The sequence below is a fragment of the Pleurodeles waltl genome, chromosome 1_1 (assembly GCF_031143425.1).
Source record: "Pleurodeles waltl isolate 20211129_DDA chromosome 1_1, aPleWal1.hap1.20221129, whole genome shotgun sequence".
Taxonomy (NCBI): domain Eukaryota; kingdom Metazoa; phylum Chordata; class Amphibia; order Caudata; family Salamandridae; genus Pleurodeles; species Pleurodeles waltl.
The window spans coordinates 529,873,787-529,889,545 of NC_090436.1; the positions used below are offsets into that span (position 1 = coordinate 529,873,787).

General features: G+C 45.0%; 1 protein-coding gene across 2 annotated transcripts in view; it reads left to right on the plus strand.

The window, feature by feature from the left end:
* ARSK (arylsulfatase family member K) overlaps window positions 1–15,759 on the plus strand; it is a 568,856-nt gene that overhangs the window by 165,703 nt on the left and 387,394 nt on the right. For both annotated transcript variants that reach the window (XM_069225619.1, XM_069225628.1), the window contains exon 3: window positions 13,697–13,856. In XM_069225619.1, the coding sequence (XP_069081720.1) occupies window positions 13,697–13,856 (160 nt within the window). The remainder of the gene's footprint in view (window positions 1–13,696; window positions 13,857–15,759) is intronic.

Consider the following 15,759-nt stretch of genomic DNA (forward strand, 5'->3'; position numbering starts at 1 on the left):
CGCCAGCGCAGTGACCTCACATCCCATTGTCCCACTTCACAGGTCAGGCAGCCGCCATTTCAAGGGCCCACATGGCTTAATTTTGACTGCGACACACAGGCCTAGGCCTTGCATTGCCACACATACACGCCTTTCAACCCATTGCCATTCTTTAACTGTGCAAGCTGTCTGTACGTACCTGTGGTTTGGCTGACTCTGTGCTCCATGTTGTCCTTCCTAGGCACCGTCCGCTGGGACTTGGGATGAGAAGGAGGAATCCTCGCGTGTACCGACCGCTGGTGGACCTGTCGACAATGGAAGAACGCCATATAATCCTTCGATACCGACTTGACCGTGCCACTATCCATGAACTGTGTGCCCAGCTGGAGCCAGCCCTGATGTCCCCCATCCGCCAACCCACAGGGATTCCCCCTCTGGTGCAGGTTTTGTCAGTCCTCCATTTTTTGGCCAGTGGGTCATTCCAGACCACAGTGGCCATGTCATCTGGAATGTCTCAGCCTATGTTTTCAAAGATTTTGAGCAGAGTGTTGTCTGCCCTGATGAAACTCATGCGGAGCTACATCATTTTCCCCGAGGAGGGTGACTTGCCCACAGTGAAGGGTGATTTCTATGCCCTTGGACATATCCCCAACATCATTGGTGCCATTGATGGGACCCATGTGGCTTTGGTACCCCCAAAAGACGATGAGCAGGTGTACCGAAACAGAAAGAATTATCATTCGATGAATGTCCAGGTGGTCTGTTTGGCTGACCAGTACATCTCCCATGTAAATGCCAAGTTCCCAGGGTCAGTGCATGACGCGTATGTGATGCGAAATAGCAGCATCCCCTATGTGATGGAGCAGCTACAGAGACAACGTGTGTGGCTAATAGGTGACTCTGGTTACCCCAACCTGCCGTGGCTACTGACCCCAGTAAGGAATCCCCGGACAAGGGCAGAGGAACTCTACAATGAGGCCCATGGGCGTACAAGGAGGGTGATTGAGCGAACCTTTGGCCTCCTGAAGGCCAGGTTTAGGTGCCTGCATATGACTGGTGGATCCCTAATGTACTCACCAAAGAAGGTGTGCCATATCATCGTGGCGTGCTGTATGCTTCACAACCTGGCTTTGCGACGCCAGGTGCCTTTCCTGCAGGAGGATGGTCCAGATGGTGGTGTTGTAGAAGCCGTGGAGCCTGTGGAGAGTGAAGAGGAGGAAAACTCTGAGGACGACACAGACAATAGGGACAGAGTGATACAACAGTATTTCCAGTAACACCCAGGTAAGAATCACCCACGCCATTTCACAATTGCTTCTAGCCTCCTGCATCTATACTTTCTGTAGTTCCCCACAGATGTTTTTTATTAATTTATGCCTTTCCCTTCCCTTCTCAGTGCTGTCTGACTCAGTACCTGACTTCTGCTTGGTTCGCCCATGAAATACAGCGTATTGACATTGGTATGTTGTCATGACTAATTGACAGAACAGAAATTGAACAGTAATATGTTATCCCTTTATTAATAATACAGCATGACTCAAAACAGGTTTGTGTGCAAAATGTGATTTATTTACAGTGCTAGATACCGGTACATGTGATTCTAAGGGTGATGGGTGGGGGGGGAGGAATATCCATGGCAGAGTCCAGTTCTCAGTCTCACAGGTGCATAGTTCTTTTGCCTGTGGAAGGATGGAGCATAGGCAGTTCATGGTTGGACAGGGTGGCAATGTGGGACAGTGGGAAGACTTGAGGGGGTATGTCCTGCTGGCGGGGGTCTTGACATCCTACTCTGTCTTTTTCTTTGGTCTCAGGCTCCTCTTACGGGGTGGTTGTTCTTCAGCAGGAGGTGGGGTTCTGGGGGGCTGTCGAGGTGTTGGGACCTCCTGTCCACTAGCGCCGGCGGAGGTGGTAGGCTGTTCCTGGTCCGGCCTAGTGACAGGGGCCCTGTGTGGTGCACCATGGTCCCGCAACGCGTCCTCTATCCTGTGGAGGGCCAGGACGATGGTCCCCATTGCGGTCCCGATGATTCTCAGCTCCTCCCTGAACCCCATGTAGCGTTCCTCCTGCTGTGCCTGGATCTCAGTGAACCTGGCCAGTACCGTCGCCATCGTTTCTTGGGAGTGGTGGTAGGCCCCCATGAGGGTGGTGAGGGCCTCTTGGAGAGTGGGTTCCCTGGGCCTCTCCTCCCCCCCCTGTCGCACTGCAGCCCTCTGAGCTGCCCGGTTTCCCCCGGCCTCTGTCCCCTGGCCGGTGTGCCCGCTCCCACTGCCCCCAGGTCCCTGTTGTTGTTGGGGTGTCGGGTTAGCCTGGGTGCCCTGTAGTGGCAGACACACCGCTGATTGAGCTGTCCTAGAGACAGAGGCATGGGCCCGCTGGGTGGGAGCTGTGCTGGTGTCGGCAGAGGGGGTCGGGTCTGGTGTGGCCTGTGTCTGGGTGAGGGGAACCGACTGCCCAGAGGTCCCCGATGGTCCGGGCTGGTCATCAGGTTCACTGTCGACAGAGCTGCTACCCTCAGTGTGGGCCTGTTCCGGTGGTGGGATGGACACTTCTGGACCCTCCTGGCTGGTGTGTTGTCGTTCGGGTCCTGCATGGGGTAAGAGAGTTTGGTTATTGTTTCTGTGTGTGCAATAGCATGCGTGTTGTGGGTGCCCTTGTCCCCCAGTGCAGGCATTCCCTGGAGGGAGGTGTTGTGAGGGTATTTAGTGGGGGGGAGGGGTTAGTGCAGTGGTCATGCTTAGGTGATGGGTGCCCATGGTTTGTGTTGGCATGCAGGAGTTGGTGTTGGGATGGGTGGGTTGTGCTGGTGAGACATTGTCAGGAAGGATGTGTGCTGGGGGGTTGGGGGTGAGGGTGGGGGTGTGGGTTGGCATGCTGGTGGGGTGTGGGGGATATAGTAGTTGAGATGGGACTTACCAGAGTCCATTCCTCCGGCTACTCCTGCGAGGCCCTGAGGATGCAGGATGGTCAAGACCTCTTGCTCCCACAATGTAAATTCGGGAGGGGTGGGTGGGGGTCCGCCGCCAGTCTTCTGGACCGCGATGTTGTGCCTGGAGACCATCGACCGGACCTTCCCCCGTAGGTCGTTCCATCTTTTGCGGATGTCCTCCCTATTCCTGGGATGCTGTCCTACCGCGTTGACCCTGTCCACGATCCGCTGCCATAGCTCCGCCTTCCTGGCTATGCTGGTGTGCTGCACCTGCGAGCCGAAGAGCTGGGGTTCCACTCTTAGGATTTCCTCCACCATGACCCGGAGTTCTTGGTCCGAAAATCGTGGATGCCTTTGGGGTGCCATGGGGTGGTGTGGGTGAGGTGTGGGGTGGTGTATGTGATGAGGAGTGTGTTGGTGAGTGGTGCTTTGTGCTACTATGTGGTGTGTGTGATGGTGTAGTGTGCCTCAGTGTGTCTTGCTTTGGATTGTCTGCTGTGTCTCTCTCTCCTTCTCTCAGTAATTGGGGTCGCAGGGGTTTGTGGGTGATGTGGGTGTGTGTTTTATAGTTGGTTGATTGTGTGGGAGTGGTGTGTGTATGTGTATCAGGTGTGTGTTTTTCAAATTGTCCAATGTGGCTGTGTTTTGGTGATGTGTGTGTATTCTGACCGCGGCGGTGTGTAGCGCCAATGGAATACCGCGTTTGAATGACCGCCGTGTGGATTCGTGGGTCGTAATGGCATGGGCGTATTTCTGTTGGCGTGACGGTGGAGGTTTGGTCATCTCCAGTTTATCGCTGCCCGCCGATGTGGCGGGCTGCAGTGGAGGACGGATTTTTGGAGGTTTGGCCGTTGTGGGTCAGAATGACCGTGGCAGTTGACCGCGGCCGCGGCGGTGTTATGGCGGTCTTCTGACCGGCGGTAAGGGCATTTTACCGCCGAGGTCAGAATCACCCCCATAGATCTCTGTCGTCAGTTGGAGCCAGATCCGATGCCTGCCATTCGCAATCCCAATAGCATACCTCCCATTGTTCGTCATGTCAGTGCTACACTTCATGGCCACAGGGTCCTTTCAAAATACAGTGGCCCTAACTGCAGGGATGTCTCAGCCCATGTTCAGTCTGGTTTTGAAGGCTGTACTGTCTGCATTGTTGAAACCCCTGGACAGCTAGATCAGATCTTCCCAACGTAAAGATTTGGCTCATGTGAAAGCTGATCTTTATGCTTTGGGACACATTCCACATGTGGTTGGAGCTATAGATGGCACCCATGTGGACTTGGTTCCCCCTTGTGCCAATAAACAGGTATATAGGAACAGGAAAAACTTCCACTCCATGAACGTCCAAGTGGTCTGTTTGGCTGACCTCTACATTTCACAAGTATGTACAAAATATCCTGGGTCAATCCATAATTCCTTCAGAATGCGGAACAGCAATATCCCACTGCTGATGACACAACAGTACACAGAGAGGGCCTGGCTGGTTGGTAAGTCATATATGTCAGGTGTGTCTGTACCTTTTTCTGCTACCATATATGTAGATGTCCAAGATAAATGTTTGGATTTGTGTAACTATACCTTACAGGGGACTCTGGCTACCCAAACCGTCCTTGGTTATTGACACCAGTGAGGTACCCAACCATGCCAGGGGGAGTTCGCTTTAATGAGGCCCAAGGAAGGACAAGGCGTGTCATGGAGCAGACTTTTGGACTCCTGAAGGCAAGATTTTGCAGCATTGACAAGTCTGGCAGAGCCCTCCTCCACTCACCCTAAAAGGATTGTCAAATTATTGTTGCCTGTTGCATGCTCCACAGTCTTGCCCGAGACATCAGGTACCATTCATACAAGATGAGGGGGAGCCAGCAGATCCTGTGGGTGGAAATGCAGATTTGCAAAGTGAGGATGAGCATGGTGAGGATGAAGCTGGAGGCATCAAGGCTGATCTAATCAATCAGTACTTCAACTGACTCAAGGTATGTGATGTCACAAAAGTGAGTCAGTGGGGTATTGGTAAGGTTAGGAATGCCAGATAAGGTTCTTATTATGACCCTCTGACAGGTAAGTGGCTCCAAAAGCCCATGACTCAGATATGCATGCAGATTGTTACTTAGATTATGTATGTAGTCTAATGTTTTCAAATTGCACGTCAAAGTCACATTTGTACACATGATTTGGCAGTGTAATGTTCACTTATCAATGTGGACTATACCTTATGTTTGTCAATTACACATTGCAGATTGACTGTTTGGCTCATCCTCATTTGGCATCAGATAGTGTCACAGGCAGATAGGATTTGCAGACTGACATGTGAAGTGAACATGGATTAAACTAGGTACTGTCTGGCATGAGATGTTTCGTGTGTGAGTTATATGCCCAGACGGTCAGGACAGTGGGGTGGTAGTGTCCTTTTCCACACTAAACACCTGTTTAGTATTCGGGGGGCAAAGGTGCCATGTGTGTGTTCATATGTCTCTGACACATGTCATAATGTGGTATCCAGATCCTCTAACATCATAACGGTTTGTGTTGTATGTGAACTAACTTGTACATAGCCATCAGTGTGTTTCCATTTTGCAGACCAATGAGCATGTGTCTGAAGACTGACATAGGTGAGTGGCAAGCCTACAGATACCTGGCCATGGTAAGTGGAAGGTTCCATGACTGGGGACATAAGTACTGACCTCTGTCTGTTTCATGGGGTATGGTCATTTTGTTGCTATGGTATGGGTATGTGATAAGGCTTTAGCTGATGATACATTGAAGCAATCTGTTTGCCTCCTGGGATAGTAAAAGACTGACATGTCCCTAACTTTAGAAGTCTCTGTGTTGGTAGTGTATGACACCTATGCTGAAACACTGAAGTTAGCAGTAGTACTTCTCTATGTGGTAAATTGGCATTCTCCAAATAAATATGTGTGAATGTACAAGACAAGTGATTTGTGTCATGTCTACAATACATTGCCAATGCAATATGTGTCCGGTTTATACAGTACATGTGTAATGACAATGACAAATGTTTTACAATAGAGAAAAACATTTTGGTAAAAGAGTTGTCATACATGACAGTTGTATATGATTGATGATTCACACTAAGACATGATCTGTGATTAAGTGGTATTTATTGGGGAGTGCACAGCAAAATGAGTGATAAGAATAAATAATAACACAAAGAAAACAGTGAAGGGTTCAGTCATGGTGGGTAAAATCATCAGGGTACCTACTATACCATTTGGAAACACAAATCCAGTATCCTTGTACCATAGGAAAATGGAGATAGGTTTCAGAACAATCAACAGGGTGTATCTGTGCCACACAAGGGGAACCAATCAGTAGAGGTTCACTTCCTGGCTGTGGGTTTGATTTTGGCATTTGCTCCTCCTGGATGTCTGGGTGGACTTCCACGTTTGCGGGGGCGTTCTATTGCTACAGAGGATGGGGTGTCTGAGGCATTCCCTTCCCCTGGCAGGGCCTCCATTCCAATAGCAGCTACTTATGTAGAAGGGTCTGATGTTACATTGTTAGTGGAAGAGGTCTGATGTTGGGTACAAAACCTACTCAGAGTGGCATTCATGTACCTCAGCACCACAGTAATGGTGGCCAGGATGGCATTTTGGACCTGCATAGCTTCCTGGTGGTTTTCCTTCTGCAGCTGTCCGATCTCCCCCATCATGGTCAGTAGTACCTGGCCCATCACGCCTTGGGAATGTTGGTAGGCTCCCAAGACTTGGGAGATAGTGTTCGTGTCAGTTGTGTCCCTTGAAGCCCCATCCTCTGACCCACATCATCCATCCCGTGCACCCTATCCCAATGTACCTGTGCCCCTGGCACAGTGTGCCAACTCCCACTGGTAGTAGGACCATCATTGTCAGGGGTGACAAGAGGAGACTTAGGTACCTGTACTGTACTGGGGAGCACACAATGGAAGACACTGTCCTCGGGACACAGGTTTGGGGCAAATGGTTGCCTATGATGTGGACGCAACAGGGCTGGGAGGAGTCAATGTGGGCAGGGTGAGGCTGATAGTTGTTGACTGACATGGTGTCCCTCATGGGCCAGCTTTGTCTTCTGTGTCCAAACATCTAGGGGTGTTTTCCTCACTGGGGCCTACATCCAGAGGGGTAGTGTCAGTGTCTGGTGTCCTCTCCATGTTGAGAATGCAAGGTTACCTGTAGGAAATGTGGAACACACAGTTGTTGTGAGTAATGCAACAAGTGATGTTTAACTTTGACAACTAGACATGCTATATGACCTGCACACACTGCCTTTACATGATCCCCTTATATGACAATGACAGTTGCCTCCAAATCTGGGTTAGAGCAATGTGAGACACTGTGATTTGCTATTGCATATAGCATGCTGCACGCTCTTGGAGTATGTTGGTGTTTAGATGACTGCTGATAACCTCACATCTTGTCTGAGTAAAGTCATAACATTGTACATTTCTCTCCTAGTACGGTGTATGGCATCATGGATTGAACTAACAGCTGGACAATGCACAATGGTGACAGAGCTGGCAAACAGTATGGGAGTTACCATTTGACCTGGACCTCTGTATGGATGTACTGCAAGTACATCCAGTTTGCCATATAGATTCCCCCCCAGGTGAGTATATGACATTGTTAGAAAGCTTTTCTCAAAGGCCAGTTTGGTAGGGGACACAGCTGTAGCTGTGTTTTGCTTCTAATAGTACTGGTAGTGGGCCATAGTATTGCTGTCATTTACATGGACTGTTAAACAGTGGTGCATACAGGGGGGTTACATTGGTTTTAGTTTCACATGCAAGACATTTTAAAATATGGTACACTGTTCTTGTTTTTTTATAGGTGGAACAGTGCGTGCTGGGAGTTGTAGCACTGTCAGTCCCTGTACTACCCATGCTATACACAGACACTGTGGCCCGGGGGGAGTTTAGGTGACACGTGGGATGCCAGAGAGGGGTATTTGGACAGTTGGACACAGGGGTGGTGAGTGAGTTGGCTGTTAAGGTGACAAAAGGTAGGTCAGTGAGCATGCAGAACAGTGCAGTTTGGTGACAGTTTTTGTTTAATGACTTACCAGACTCCACTCCCCCAGGTATTCCTGTCAAGCCCTCAGGATGCAGGATATTGAAGACCTTCTTCTCCCAAGATGTGAAAGTAGGGGGAGTAGGGGTCAACCGCCAGTCTTGAGGACCGCCAGCTTGGTGCCTGGTGGCCATGGAACATACATTCCCCCTGAGATCATTCCACCTCTTCCTGATGTCATACCTGGTGCGTGGGTAACTACCTACAGAATTAACCATGTCGACTATCCATTTTCCTGCTGGACCTGTGCTCCAAAAAGGTATGGCTCTACTCTGACAATTTCATCCACCATGACCCTCAACTCATCATCAGTGACACATGAATGTTTTTGAGGGGACATGATAGTGGTGGTAGAGACGGTGAGGTAGTGCAAAACAGGGAAAAATATTTTTAGTGATGTGGTGTGGGTGCTGTGATGTGAGTCGGTGACGGTTATTGTGTATTGTGTAGGATACTAAATTGTGTGCTGTGGATGAGTGCTGAGTGAAATGTGTGGGGAAGCCTATATTTTGCTATATCTTTACATTTTTGCTTGTCTCTGGCTGGGTGTGGCATTCTGGTTGTAAAGGATTGTGTATCGGTGTGTTATGTAGTGCAGTGTGTAGGTGTGTCAGGTGTATGAATGTGTGTCAGGTGTGGGGTATTCAAACTATCCAATGTGGTGGGGTGTTCTGACTGATGTGAGTTCAGACCGCTGCGGTTCACACCACCAATGGGTTTCTTCCATGGAAGAAGTGCTCTTGTGATTTGTGGATCATAATATGATCAGACGTTTTTTGTCGGGCTGGCAGTGCTGGTAGCGGAACCGCCTCTTTTCCGTCCTCCATTGTCCTGGCGGTTTCAGAATTTTGGCTGTTTTTTGGCAGACTTAGCTGTGTGACTCTTAATATGGTGGTCGGATCACTGCCAACATGGCGGTCTTTTGGTGGCCACCACCGCAGCGGTCTTACCGTCGGCTGCCAAACTCATAATGAGGCCCATGGTATGTGACAAAATGAAGGCGCATGAAACAGGTGAACAGTGAAACATGGGAAATTATGCATATAATCTATATCAATATATGACGAATACAATGAAGTTTTATTGCTATTATTTTAAGGACTATATTGTTATTATTACATTAATATTCATAAATATTTTAAAATTATATTGAATTTAACCAGTCTGGTGGAATTAGATTTTTCCCCCCATATTTTGATGAATTTGTATGCTATTCATCGAAAAATATGAAAACCTTTTTTTTTTTTTTTGCTATAGTTGCTAATCCAATAATATCAGACAAAAGGCAAAGAGTGATGAATTGCTACCACATATTTTCCATCTCTAGGCATCCATACTTTGCAAACAAAATCATGTTAGACCTCATCTCCCGAGTGGTACCAGTAGCCTAAATTTGTGGTCCTGGCTCATGGCCTATTATAGTTAATCAAATAATTTGTGAATCTGTCCATATGGAGAACCCTCTTTTTGTAGCAATGTCTGATGCCCAGGTTCTATAAGGGTAACACTAGTTAGTTCCCACTTGTTGCGTTCATAGTGAGTGAACAAAACGTGAATGACACAACAGTAAAGCAGTGGATAAATAGGGCTTGCTGAAATATATTTTGTTTATAGTTTTATTAAAACTAAAGGGTCTTGACTGTTGCCAGACCTGAAGTTAAGGAATACATGTGCACACCCATCGATTACAGAACCTAAACCAAAATGAAAGCAAAAATGGAGGGGCACCTTCCATCTATTTTTTTCAGTAGATGTCTTCTTGAAAGTGCAATTTGGTGGGACTGAATCTCTAAGTGCAAAGGCAGCTGAGGAATATTTCAACACTTCGTAAAAGATATCTCTAGTCTAAGACTCTGATTTCCCAAAGCAGTGAACTTCCCCTGACCTCTGCCTTTCCATGTCTGCACCTGTATGCCCATACCTCTTGCCTGACAACTGGGCCTCACCCTCCATTTCCCAGCCCTCCACAATGTCTATTATTAAGTGTACTCCTTTAGTAGAGGCTCTCACCATTTCTAGCCCCTACAGCAGTGCACACACTAATCCGTCAGAAGTTGCAATATGGACATCAAGAGTTACAAAGCTCATTTATAGAATCAGCCCATCTAATAAACTGTCCTGTCTCTTTAAAAAAACACAAGCATTTGCAAAGCCAGCAGGCCTTCTTTCTAAAAGAGTCAGGCATTTATAACCCAGGCACCTGACCACTCACCCATGCACTGATGTAATAATTCATAAACTCATTGATTCATTTTTGTCTTCACCCTCTTACCTTTCCACAATACAACGCATAAACTGAGCAAATTATGCGTAAACACTAAAAAATAAAGGCTGGCAGGTCTGGATACAAATTGTAATAAAAAACATTCTAAATAGCTTTATTTGGTCTTAGTGGGCGATTAAAACAATAATATATATGAAATCGTGTTCCACATAGTGCAAAGTTTATATAAAGGTGTGGTTTAAGGGACACTTTAAGATGTCCGCCACCGTTACATATCCGAAAAGGAAGTGTCTTAATTTGTTTCAGGTGGAAATGGTTAGTGCAAGTATAAAAACGACAAGTGAGAATGCAATCGGTTTTATTGTCAGGAGATCGGATGGCGTTCTGCCATGGAGCGCGTTACATATTGCAATTATGAGGTATGGGTTGACTTTTCTTCTGTAGTAGTGTGTACTATCTTTAGTTTGTCCCAGTAGATGATCAATTAACAACAAAAAAATGGATATGTAGCCTCATTTCTAATGGAAATGTAATAGTGTTGGAAAAATTGAAAGATGAGAATTAAAAGAATATAAAATAAAATCTTTGAAATTTAGAGTTGCTTGCAATTAAAAGTAATTGATAACTAAAATCAAGTCACCTGTGGAGGACAAAGTTTGTCACTCTATAGGAAGTAACATATATACAATTACTATATTAAGAAACTAAAAAGTTATTTTCTAACATTTGATATTTTTAAAATGAAGAGTCTAAAATAAATTTAAAGATATAAAATGGAAATATACAATGGAATATATAGTAACATGATACAGTTAGTTTTGGAGGAAGTGAAGGAAATGAAGGAATAAATAAAAAACTGACAATGTTGTAGATTATTGCACTAAATCAGAAAATTATAATATAAAAAATCATCTTAGCCTTTTTCCCTCTATTTATATATTTTTCTATGAGTTCAGTCATTAGTTTAAAAAATGTTTTAAACAAAATTAAAAATCACCATGCAGGTGGTTAATGATTATTTTAACTGTTAACGGCATTTTATATTTAATATGGGTGGGAGATGTATATAGAATATCATATTGATTGATATGTTATGTATTTGTATATTTTTTATAGCCCTGAAGAAGTCCGTGAGGACGAAACGCGTTGGCTATGATGGATTGATATTGTCATTTTCGATAAATAAAGCACTTCAAGTTTTCATAAGAACTCTATTGAATTATGTGATTTGTGAAGAAATGTGATAATTTTGTGGATATTAATGGACACTTCTATGTGCTGGGTCTCCTTCTTCAACTTAATAAAACTCACTACACATTATAAATCACAATAATACGTATATATGAACAACTGAAGTTCTATCAAAACATAATAAAGGAAACATTATAAATTGTACATGTACAATTAATGCTCAATGAAGTACAACGATGAGAAATGTGCACTTAAATACTTGAATATACGAAATGCAAGTGGGGGCACATAAGCAGAAAACTCAAAGCAAATTTCTGTTCCAATGCTAATATTTTCATTTCATTCCTTATCTACCCAGTCTATTAAGGCGACCCATTGCTACACAATTTGCCTTCGATACCCTATATGACACTCTATTCCTTTTTTGACATTGATTTATTTCAACATACACTTTAAATCCCACACACGTACCTCCAAGATGGCGCTCACATTTCCAGACTAAACACCTGCACACCAACCTGGACAGTAGAGATTTCTCCTCTAGTAACACTTAAATAAGCTGTCTCCGTGCTGCAGCGCGCAGGCCACATTTTAAAGACTCCTGATAATGCTTGACCAAACAACCTTCTCTGATGACTATTTTTTCCATTACCCTCACCTTCCCTTTTATGTACAATCATATTACTACACCACCTGCCTCTCTGTCCCTCACATAAAACAGAGGGTTCTCTTAATTTTGTAATCTCAATGAAAGACACCATGTAGGTCTTTAGAGAGGATGTGGCATAACAGACAGAGCTGGTGACTTTGGAATTGGGGAACCAGGTTTGAGTCCTGTGATTCTGGGCAAATCACTTAGAGTCTCATTTAAACTTTGGTGGTCTGACTGTCGAACACCCTAGACTGCAGGGATGAGGTCGCTGTCTACCCAGTGATCTCACCACCGTCGTATTACGATGTTTCCACCAGGCTAAAAGATGAAAACGGCGTATTATGATGTTTCTGCCGGCCGGCCCGGCAGAAACAGTGCAGCGACATTGGCCTAAGAGCACCCCCGCAAAATTGCACTGTCTACCTAGCAGACAGTGCGCATTCCAAGGGTGCTGGCAGTGGGGCCTCTGCACTGCCCACGATGTGGTCCCCTAGCAATGGCTTTCCAACAGCCTTTTGTTCATTTACAATACCTTCATACATGATATACCACACATTAATTTACTCAAAAATATTCAGAACAGATATACAACTTTTTCCAGAATATGATTTAGCATTTTTCCCTCACATGTTTAGTGCTACGTTTTCCTACACTGTTGTTTAGTTTCAAGTTTTGCTGTAACTGCTCTCACTTCTATCCTAGATCCTAAATATTTTATTTTATCATAACTAAGAATACTAAAATATTTCTCTTAATTCAGTCCTCAGCCTTGCGAAAAGCCCCGTGTGCATTCGTAACTAAGGCTGTCATTACGAGTGCCCTTTTAATTCCTATTGCTCAGCTACCAGCATCATCAGAATTATGAGTTCTGCTGAAGCACTGCATAGCTCGTTGCTTTCACCTGCAGATTTCACTAGCTGAAATATCCAGATGAAAGATTGGTCCAAAATTAGGAATTACCAAGGAAATCAGACGTGGAATTACTCATTCCCTGGTAATTGCATATCTCGTAGTGGAATCTCGGGGTTGAATTTGTAATGGGCCAGATTTTCCCCACTCACAGATTTACCAGCACCCCCAATATTGGTAACTCAATGGGTGGAAAATACAGCCCATTTATCAGGCAACTCATAATGAGTGTGTTAGTGGTGAAACACAACTCAGACAAAGAAAAATGACCAGATGTATTGTGAACAAATCGAATAAACAACACAATATAGAAAAAGAAAAGATGAATAATCTTAAGGAACTGTGTTTTACCTCTGTGACAAAAAATATTTTTCCACATTGATTTGCTATGTATGAACCACAAACATCTTCTATATTACTGCGATCTACATATGAACACTTTACTCAGGATACTTAGATGTGTACAACCATGAACTCTAGGAAAACTAAAAAGAACATAGACCGTTTTTCTTTAAATACTATTGTATTGAATAAACATACTTAGATTTAACTTGAGGAAAAAGTAGCAATTCATTTCTGATGAAAATTTTGGTACAAAGTATTTATCCTTCAAAAGTTAACATTTCGGTCCTCTCTAATTTGGCCGGTTACATACTATGTTCATGTGCCTTGATTGTTAAGAGACTTATTTTCACTATACTTGCAACTTCTTGCGCATTCTACCTTTTTAAATTGCTCATTGAATTGAATTTTAGCGATGTGGAGTGGCCTCTTCACTCATTTGACTGAGTCCTGGAATAACTTCAAATGCCTTGATTCAAATTACACAACCTGGATGGACATCTTGAACAAACATGGCTATTATACTAAAAAAATTGGAAAAGAAGACTACACTGACGGGCATCATTCTGTTAGGTAGGTGGAAAATTCTCTTTGTACATATTTCTGGCCAAGAAACTTAACACCAATAGACTTTGTTGGCGAGGGGTTGGGCAGGGAGGATGTGCTCCTGTCCACCCAGGAGTATGAAGTCACAATAATTCATGCAAATAGTTTTCATCTAGGGTCTCAATACACTGCCAGTTACAAAGAATTGTGAGCAATCTGTTTCTGTTTCATATTTTTTTAATTTATTTATGTTTTTACTGAACTAGTTTTACCTTGTGGTTCGGGAAACATTAGAAAAGTCACAAGAAAGAAAAGACGAGATAGTTCTGTTTGCGGTACCAGTATGACCCTTATTTATACATGTTGAGAAAAAGATGGCTAGGACAGTAGGATAGTTAAGGTAAAAGAGGGAGGTTATGCAGGAGTCCCTCTTGGTAGATGTTGGCAGATAGAGTCCAGAACGCAGGTAGTGTGAATCTTTCTTCAGCTTTCTTCGTCCTGTGCTATCCAGGTGGAAGGAGGGAAACTACAATTGCTTTTTTCTTAGGTGGCAAGAGTCAGGATTGGTTTATTGAGGTAATTCCTTCCATTTCTATATACTATTTCTCTCTTGACATCTAACCTTCTCTGGCTATGCTGGGGGTACTTTATGGTTGATTAACACTTGTGGCAAATCTAGACTCATCTTTGGTTACAGCCATTACACCCTACGTAGGGCCTCATTACGATTCGATTTGGAAGGAGTTTGCAGCTGCTGGAAGGCCGGAATTAAGTGCACCAGCCAGTACCTCTGCAATAAGTATTTCCATCACAAGCCCTCCCCCCTCAATGGAGAATAACTGCACTGCTCGCACCCTGATTTACCAACTGCTTTTCCAAACCGTTTTTCAGGTTTTTGATGAAAAAACATGCTGACATTGTGTACCTGCTTTGAGCAGGCAGAACATGTCAGTAGGGCTGCTGGTGGTCGATTTTCTGACTGATTCGGGCATTCCACCATCACACATGAACTGATCTCCAAAGAGACTCAGCCAGTGTCTCTATTCAGAAACTCGTACTTACTGCCTGAAGTACCTGCCTGCTGTCTGAGGCGGTACTGAAAAGCTTTGCATTGTCAAAGGAAGATGAGAAATCATTTTGCGCTATTAGCATAATATCAAATGGAGCAAATGCATTTTGCCCCAGCCCATAATATAGAAGGTTTCTGGAAAAGACCAAAAAAACGAATAGTAAAACCGTTGCTGTAAACATATGTTTGATGGCATGTGTAGCTGCAGATACACATGCTGTGCACAGTCCGCCGTCTGGTGTTGGGCTCGGAGTGTTACAAGTTGTTTTTCTTCGAAGAAGTCTTTTCGAGTCACGAGACCGAGGGACTCCTCCCCTTTCGGTTCCATTGCGCATGGGCGTCGACTCCATCTTAGATTGTTTTTTTTTCCGCCATCGGGTTCGGACGTGTTCCTTTTCGCTCCGTGTTTCGGGTCGGAAAGTTAGTTAGAATCTCGGAAAAAATCGTCGGTATTGTTTCGTTCGGTATCGGGTTAGTTAGAACAAATCGACACCGAATCTTGAAGAGCTCCGGTGGCCCTTCGGGTTAATTTCGATCCCCCGTCGGGGCCTGGTCGGCCCGACCGCGTGCAACTTCAAGACTGATGGAACGGACCCTGTTCCGCTTCTGTCTTAAATGCCATCACAAATATCCGTATACGGATCAGCATCTGGTCTGTAACTTGTGCCTGTCCCCGGAGCACAAGGAGGATACGTGTGAAGCCTGTCGAGCGTTTCGGTCGAGGAAGACGCTCAGAGACCGAAGAGCCAGAAGATTGCAAATGGCGTCCACGCCGACAGGACAACATCGGTTCGAGGACGAAGAGGAAGCGTTCTCCATCCAAGAGTCGGATTCGGGGGAATCCGACGCCGAAGACATAAC